The 8,191-nt window shown below is 40.5% G+C and overlaps 1 protein-coding gene across 3 annotated transcripts; it reads left to right on the top strand.

Moving 5' to 3' along the window:
- The first annotated feature begins 680 nt into the window (after nucleotides 1-680).
- Nucleotides 681-7,657, top strand: LOC137606049 (V-type proton ATPase catalytic subunit A). 3 transcript variants are annotated; one of them, XM_068331089.1, is made up of 15 exons: nucleotides 681-854; nucleotides 1,422-1,532; nucleotides 2,150-2,278; nucleotides 2,439-2,653; nucleotides 2,752-2,889; nucleotides 2,974-3,125; nucleotides 3,335-3,497; nucleotides 3,651-3,759; nucleotides 3,954-4,076; nucleotides 4,515-4,629; nucleotides 5,492-5,555; nucleotides 5,666-5,869; nucleotides 6,068-6,162; nucleotides 6,561-6,732; nucleotides 6,832-7,657. In XM_068331089.1, exons 2-15 carry the CDS (start codon nucleotides 1,451-1,453, stop codon nucleotides 6,922-6,924), a joined length of 1,854 nt encoding a protein of 617 aa, XP_068187190.1. In that variant the 5' UTR covers nucleotides 681-854; nucleotides 1,422-1,450; the 3' UTR covers nucleotides 6,925-7,657. The 3 variants fall into 3 exon arrangements, with proteins under 3 accessions (XP_068187190.1, XP_068187188.1, XP_068187189.1); XM_068331087.1 differs by having other exon boundaries at nucleotides 1,414-1,532; XM_068331088.1 differs by lacking the exon at nucleotides 681-854 and adding an exon at nucleotides 863-1,041 and having other exon boundaries at nucleotides 1,414-1,532.
- The last annotated feature ends 534 nt before the right edge of the window (nucleotides 7,658-8,191 follow it).

The raw sequence follows: 8,191 nt of genomic DNA, 5'->3' as shown, positions 1-8,191 counted from the left end.
TCCCTCCAGCTCATCAATGAGGAACGACGCTACCTCAAGAGGGTCCGACTCGTTTTTCCTCCGGTATAGCCCCATGTTTTTCAAATTTCTTCTTATGGTACGCATGCTTATATAAATCTCATCCACGGAGCCCAATAACTGCAAAATCTCACCATGTCTCAAGCCAAGCATGAAATATAATTCAATGGCATCATGTAAAGGAGCCATGATTTACTGATGGCCAGCAGACAGTAAATAAAACCACTTTTCTTTTCACGTTCTCGTCTTATCATGAAATTACGTGATACTTTCACGTTATAATGTGAAAAGGTCCTATCACGAAATAACGTGATACATCCCGGTTTTTATTTTCTTGGTCTGGCAGCTCTACGCTTCCGTAATTTGTGACCATTGTGAGAGTCACATGGTATTTCCACCAGGGTTTCACAATGTGATGTGGTTCAGAAAATACTGATAAATCCTTCAGTTTGAGGAATTGTGTTGTGACTGTCTCTTTATTGTCTTCCTTTAAAAACAGCTCTATCATTTTAGTAATAAAGCGGCATAATAAACTGCAGCTGTTCACAGGAGTGCATGAAGCCACTGAAGCATGAGCGTCACATTTACTGTTCATCCACTAGGGGTCAGTAACGCGTCCGGATGAATGTGAGCAGAAAGCCCGAGGAAATGATTGAGCACCGGACGCCATTTCAGCTCTGGAGATAGCGAACTGAGTCAGAGCATAGGAAGCAGGTTGAGCCACAATGGAGGTGTGTGGTTTGTTTTCCTTCACCTGACTCGTTAGCTGCCACGTGACTAGCACAGGGAAGATCATCTACTAGAGACAAACCTGGAGGGCTGTATTTGACGCCGAGGTGAGGAGAAACCAGTAACAACACCGAAGTTTGCCTGTAGAATTGTTTGACATTCGCCTGCAGTGTTACACCAAATATCGCGTAAATAGTCGTGAATCGAGATACGTTTGTCGTGATGATACACGTCAAGATAAAACGGCTGTTTGCTAGCTAGCGCGCGCGCAGACACGAGCTCCCAGCGACGCGCGTGAGTATTAACGCAATTTAGCTGTCAGCAGACCTTCAGAAACAAAAGCTCTTGTCCTATTTTACCTCATTTTGTTCTTCACTGAAATACAGTCACGGCTTTTATGCTTCGAGTTAGCTAGAGAGCGGTTATCCTAGCTCATTAATTTCACAGAAAGCCCTGTGCCGGCGTTCATTAAATCTCACCGTGGCGTGTAAAAGTCCTCTTCCACCTTCTGACACGAAGCCCGGTAATCAGAAGCTAACAGGAGGCGCTGTGATTGTGTGTTAGAGTCATGTCTGTCTAACGAGTTCAGTCGGTTAGATCGATTTGTCTTATCCAGTGAGATTTTGTTTATTTAAATAGTTGGCCACATCTTTTGTCTAATGTTAGTACCTCAGGAATTCTACTGGACATAAACTATAATAGGATGGACACCTCAAACCTTCCTAAGATCCGGGATGAGGAGCGAGAAAGCCAGTTTGGATATGTACACGGAGTCTCCGGTCCAGGTCTGGTTTGTTGCCCTTTTTTCTTTAAATGATAAGTTTTCACTGTTTAATAATGTACATTCAAAAGCCTTCTACTGGATATATGCAATTTCCTCCGGGATTAATAAAGTATCTATCTATCTATCTATCTACTGTAAGGCATGTGTAGCTAGAACCATAATGAAAAAAACGTTAAATTTTCATGTCACACAACTGCAGTGTACGGCATTTTATTTTGTAAAGACTGATTGTAGTGTCGCCATGCATTTGTTGTGGTGATTAGGGCTTTATATTAAATATGTATGAGACTAGTTGGTGTTGCTCTTTCAGTATCATTTTTTCTGATAGTCTACTTGCCTTCACTCATTTGTAATGCATCCATTTTACAGATGATTATCAAAGATCTCATTGTCTTAGTGTTGTTTTTTTCACAACATATTATCTTTCTCAAAATCAATATTGTGGTACTTGTTTACGCATAATGAGATGCTGAATTTTGCTGACATTTCACATCTGTAGTTAGCAACGTTTTTTGTACAAGTGTAAGTGAGAAAAATAGGTGCAAACTTTTTTCAGTAGTCCTGAGGTGAACGATTTTTTTAATTTGGTTCTTTGGTTTTTCTTTTTTTTTCTCACAGTGGTTACGGCTTCATCCATGGCCGGAGCGGCAATGTACGAGCTGGTTCGTGTGGGTCACAGCGAGCTGGTGGGAGAAATAATCCGTTTAGAGGGAGACATGGCAACCGTCCAGGTCTATGAGGAGACCTGTATCCTTTCTGATGGCATGCTAACTTTACCTGTATTTACAAATCATGTCAGTCTTTCTGAAAGTCATGTTAAAATCCACAATTCTTAGAGCAATTAAAAAAACTGGAATCTGACTGATGTGCTTGCTCTTTGTATTGTTTCCTTAACTTGATGCTTCAGCTGGTGTTTCTGTCGGTGACCCTGTCCTTAGGACAGGGAAACCCCTCTCTGTGGAGCTGGGACCTGGAATAATGGGCTCCATCTTTGACGGTATCCAACGTCCACTAAAAGACATCAATGACCTCACTCAGAGTATCTATATTCCAAGAGGAGTAAACATTGGTGCTCTTAACAGAGACCTCAAGTGGGAATTCACCCCCAGCCAGAGTCTAAGGGTATGAATTATACCAGTTATCGTTTTCTGGTGATGAACACTTGGATTGTCTCTTTTGCAGCCCATCTGACTGATTTCATGTGATCTTTTCCCCTCCAGGTTGGCAGTCATGTGACAGGAGGCGATATCTATGGCATGGTATTTGAAAACTCTTTAATAAAGCACAAACTGATGCTTCCACCACGAAACAGAGGCACCGTCACCTACGTAGCAGCGCCAGGACACTATGACATTTCTGTCAGTGACTTTCTTAGAGCAAAATTTTCTACTTTTGGGTAATAATTTTGTGTCATACATAATTCTATATCTTGTTGCATTCAGGATGTGGTTCTGGAGCTTGAGTTTGAAGGCGTGAAGGAGAAGTTCACCATGGTGCAGGTATGGCCAGTACGGCAGGTCCGCCCTGTCACAGAGAAGCTACCTGCTAACCATCCGCTGCTGACTGGCCAGAGAGTTCTGGATGCACTTTTTCCGTGAGTTGGAACACCAAACAAAATCTTCTGTAGCTCCTTTGTCAACCTGACCAAAGATATTATGTGCAACCCTGAAAATGTCACTTTTTTCTCTTTTGTCACCGTTTTTACTGAATGAGTTACTTAATCACGTGTGGTTCGATGTAGTTATAGTATACAGTGAAATGTTTAAGCTGCATATGAAAGTGCATGATGTCTGTGCTAAATAGTTGTGTGCAGGGAGGCACCACTGCTATACCAGGCGCCTTTGGATGTGGAAAGACTGTGATCTCACAGTCCTTGTCCAAATACTCCAACAGCGATGTCATCATTTATGTTGGATGTGGTGAGCGTGGAAATGAAATGTCTGAAGTGCTGAGAGATTTCCCTGAGGTTGGTAGAAGAATGAACCAAGTTTTTGGGTGGTCACTTTCAAATCCCAAGAAAATTTAATGAGAAAAATGTATTATGTCTTGTTATATTCTTAAAATGTCCCATACATTTATTTACGGTATGCATAAAGGTAATGCTTCTTTTTCCAAACAGCTTACTATGGAGGTTGATGGAAAGGTGGAGAGCATCATGAAGAGAACAGCACTGGTTGCTAACACGTCCAACATGCCTGTAGCTGCAAGAGAGGCCTCAATTTATACAGGTAACAACCGTTCACACTACATCCTTTTATTTATTCCTGTTTCTCTGTAAGTCATGGGAAAACCTAAAATGCCCTTAAATCCTCCTCTACTTGATGCTGACTTGATGCAGATGTCTTTTTATTTTTCAACTGCACAGATAATCCAATAAAAGCATTTTAATGCCTTTGTAATCTGAATATGATTGCCTTTGCAGGTATCACCCTGTCTGAATACTTCAGAGATATGGGTTATAATGTGAGTATGATGGCTGACTCGACATCTCGATGGGCTGAAGCCCTAAGAGAAATCTCTGGAAGGTTGGCGGAAATGCCTGCTGGTAGGTTGAAGATGGATCTGATTGTTTGGAGATACATGGAAAAAAATGCAGGTTCCCCTCTCTAAAACAACTGGAAACTGTCAAAAAATATAATAAAAATGTATTTGAAATTTACCAATGAAAATTAGACATTGCTTTTGAATTGTGGTTGAACACATTAAAATAATACACTAATGAAACAGGCCCAGACAACAATGATGGTATCCTTTGGAGCAAAGCAGCTCCAAAACATAAACAAGTTTAAAGCCTTTACCCAGACAGCCTTTTTCTGGGTAAAGAGAGACATGCTTGTCTTTCTTTTTTTTTCTAATCTGAGACAACCCTCTCCTTCGATTTGTCTTTTGTTAAGAGAAGGCTACTGGCAAGTTTGTCCACATGTGTAGAGGTATTTGTGAAGAGGCTTTGAGACCACTTAAAGTTGTGTCTGTTATCGTCCAGACAGTGGGTATCCCGCTTACCTGGGCGCAAGGCTTGCGTCATTCTATGAGCGTGCCGGACGAGTGAAATGTCTGGGCAATCCAGAGAGAGAGGGCAGCGTCAGCATCGTTGGGGCGTAAGTTGGAAGTTTTTCATGTTTTAGAATATAAATTCCTGCATTTAAAACTACTACTGCCACAACTGACACTGCTTTCTTACATATTTCCATTTTCTTCAAGAAAGGATTCCTTGTAATATCTGTCAGTAACAACCATAACAAGGACTTACCTTTCCAACAATACCTATATGATGTTTGTGATGGAACCAGAGATATCATCTAATGGATGCATAATATGCTGTGCCATTCTGACAAACAAAACAAACTCACCAATACAGCCAGTAAAAACTTATGTTTGACTTGTAACTGTGGGTGTGCTAGCCATCTCATCTAAGGGAGCGGTCATTCTGATTGGAGCACTCAGGAGCGCAAAGGCTCATGGGACATTTAAAGTTCAGGTTAGCCAGTGATGTTTAGGGCTGTTGTGTTAAAGCTTTAAGTGTGACATGGGTTGTTGAAGCCAATAATACAATAAAAGCAGATAATATGACAAATTTGCCATTTTTTAAATGTAATTAGCCAATATCACAATAATTTTTGGCTAATGGTTAGGGTTGGGGGGTTTTTCCAGGCCAATAACGCAATAACCAGCCAATAACCTAATAAATTATCACGTTATTTACCTTTTATAGGCCTTAGAGAAAAAAGACTTACCATTTGGGAATTAAGAAAACTTAAATAGGACTGAGCCATAGACAGGGTTAATATTGTTGTGTCTGCATACGCCCCAACTTTATTAGCTAAGTTTTCTTGCAATTTTCTTTCTTTTGTGCACAAACACTTAATCTAAAGTGTTAATAATAGAACTCATGATCAACTTCACATATGTTCTTTCAAGGCATGTTGATGTTGTTGATTTGTTACTCTAAATTCTTGTTAGTGTTTCACCCCCTGGTGGAGATTTCTCTGACCCCGTCACTTCAGCTACATTGGGAATTGTTCAGGTCAGTGACTAGCAGCCACCATCTTGAGATTTGGCCTCATTCACCTTATTCACCTGAACGGATTTTTCACATGCCAAATTGAGTAAGGCATTTTTCTTTTCCATTTGTAGGTGTTCTGGGGATTGGACAAGAAGCTGGCTCAGAGAAAGCACTTCCCTTCTGTAAACTGGCTGATTAGTTACAGCAAGTACACACGAGCTCTGGATGAATATTATGACAAACATTTCCCTGAATTTGTTCCCCTCCGCACAAAAGCAAAGGAGATTCTGCAGGAGGAAGAAGACCTGGCTGAAATTGTGCAGCTTGTTGGCAAGGTGAAGCCAGTTAAGATTTTAAAACATGTTTTTATAAGAACTGTGGCCTCGAGATGTTCTAAATAATGAGTAATCTTTTAATAGCATTATCTGATGTCAAAAAATCCTGCACACCATTGGCCACTATTGTGCTCTCTGTGGCAACGATGATCAGAGGGTTAAAATGTCTCTAAAGTTTTTCCTTTTTTTTATTTACAGGCTTCTCTGGCTGAGACGGACAAAATCACTCTAGAAGTTGCTAAACTCATCAAGGATGACTTTCTGCAGCAGAATGGTTATACACCCTACGACCGGTAACGACAAAACTTCTTACAATAATTAGCACATCTTTTCTCTATTATTATTTATCATAATGAAAATAAAAGACTTGATAAAAGACCATTCAAAGATTGAAATTCCTACTTTAAACATCTGTTTAACACATTTTTTGAGAATTTGAAGAAGTAGCTCACATGAACAGCAAGCAGGAAATATGATTTACGAACTATTACTATGATCTACAGACAGGTAGGAGACATCAAGAGATTCGTGTGGTAAAGTAGAAAAACTAACGTGCACAGTAGTACAAATAAAGAACCACCTAATCGTCAGTGGATGTAGAGATCTTTGGACATTTTTCACCATCACTTCATTTTTACAGAAACTGAACTCTATAAATCAATCAATTACATTGGTTTATCCCTATATGCAGGTTCTGCCCTTTCTATAAAACTGTTGGCATCCTCTCAAACATGATTGCGTTTTACGACATGGCCCGGCATGCCGTGGAGTCCACAGCACAGAGCGACAACAAAATCACCTGGGCCATCATCAGGGAGCACATGGGAGAAACCCTCTACAAAATCAGCTCAATGAAGTTCAAGGTACCTGATTCCTCTTGGGGATGTTTCATTTTCATCAGTCACCATGATTGACTTGTTTTCTGATGTAATATAACTTCTTTAATGCTCGTTATTCTGCAGGATCCTGTTAAAGATGGTGAAGCTAAGATCAAGGCAGACTTGGCCCAGCTGCTGGAGGACATGCAGAACTCCTTCCGTACCCTGGAGGAATGAGTTTCTGGCCATTGTACCTCTACACAACATCCGAAGGCCAGTGAAACACCACACCAAACAGATTGATTAACCTGTGTTCCTTGTCTTCCTTAGTTATGTTAATTCCTTATTCCACAGTGTTAACGCTCCCTTAAACATTCCACAACCTGTACAAATGTCCAGTTTCCTTCGGTTGATTTACTTAAAATTGATCCACTTCAGAAACACAATTCTGCGATCCCTTAAGACTCCTGCAATTATGGTTTATGTTTATGGTTCTGTAGATTTAGCAGCACCATCAGCTCACTGAGTAGCACTTAATGATCACTGCACAATAATGTCGTGATCACAATGAGTGGGCCTGAATCAGGTGCTGTACTTGCATTAAAAATAATACCTGGAACAAGGGTGGAAATTTTCTTTTCCCCCCCATACATGGCTGCGAACAATACAAACTGTTATTGAAATGGAAACATGGGTAACGAGTAGATGCACTGGGTATAACGGGGATAAAGGCGTTTTTCCACTTCTTACCTCTTCAGTGTGATTGTGGTGATGTGGAATATATACTTGATATTATGTGTAAAAATGTGAATAAATTAGTGTTTGTGTTGTAACGGATATCTTACAATTATATTCATGGTACATCACTGTGTCCTAAAATAAATGTAAAGAAACAAATGAAGCTCATTGTATTGAAGTCTGCCCAATAAAACAAAAAAATGGCTGTTTGATTGTGTACGGCAGCATTTTTGGTGAATCATGAAACGAACATCTTTGCAGCTCTTATTTTTAAAGAACAAGTTTGGGTTCTCCACCCCTGATGACGTTGATTGTAAGAATCACCTGTTGGTGGCGCAAGTGTCACTTCAATGTTGAAGACCCAGAGGCGGACCTAGGACTTGCTGGAGAAATTCTACCTCCCGGGTGGCGTGGGGGTGCCTTGCCTCAGAGGAATTGGGATGTGCCTGGGAAGAGTACAGTCTGGGCTTCCCTGCTCCAACCGCTGGTCATTACAGAAAAAATTTGTTCATGAGTTAGATTGCTAATATGATCATCATGTTTAGCCCATTATTTTCGACTCCCAGCATTAAGCTGAGCCTGTGTCTCAGCTCCTTGGCTCCACGATGACTAATGGAACCATAACCTACTTGAGCAATAGCAGCATCTTTTCCTCTGCATTGATTCAGTCCATCCTGAGTCACATGAGTGTGGACATTAAGAGGTCTGAAAATATAGCAGCCTATAACTTATAATGCACCTGCTATTCTTTCAGTATTCAGTTTGA

Source organism: Antennarius striatus, chromosome 13 (genome assembly GCF_040054535.1).
Source record: "Antennarius striatus isolate MH-2024 chromosome 13, ASM4005453v1, whole genome shotgun sequence".
Classification (NCBI taxonomy): domain Eukaryota; kingdom Metazoa; phylum Chordata; class Actinopteri; order Lophiiformes; family Antennariidae; genus Antennarius; species Antennarius striatus.
Note: the sequence above shows the minus strand (reverse complement) of the source record. Positions and strands in the feature narration are given on the sequence as shown.

Bases quoted from the DNA above. Each gene is read 5' to 3' on its own strand.
- LOC137606049 (XM_068331089.1), top strand. From the start codon at position 1,451: ATGGACACCTCAAACCTTCCTAAGATCCGGGATGAGGAGCGAGAAAGC. The intron at 2,279-2,438 runs GTATCCTTTCTG...TTGATGCTTCAG, and splicing joins CCAGGTCTATGAGGAGACCT to CTGGTGTTTCTGTCGGTGAC. The intron at 5,870-6,067 runs GTGAAGCCAGTT...TTTTATTTACAG, and splicing joins TTGTGCAGCTTGTTGGCAAG to GCTTCTCTGGCTGAGACGGA.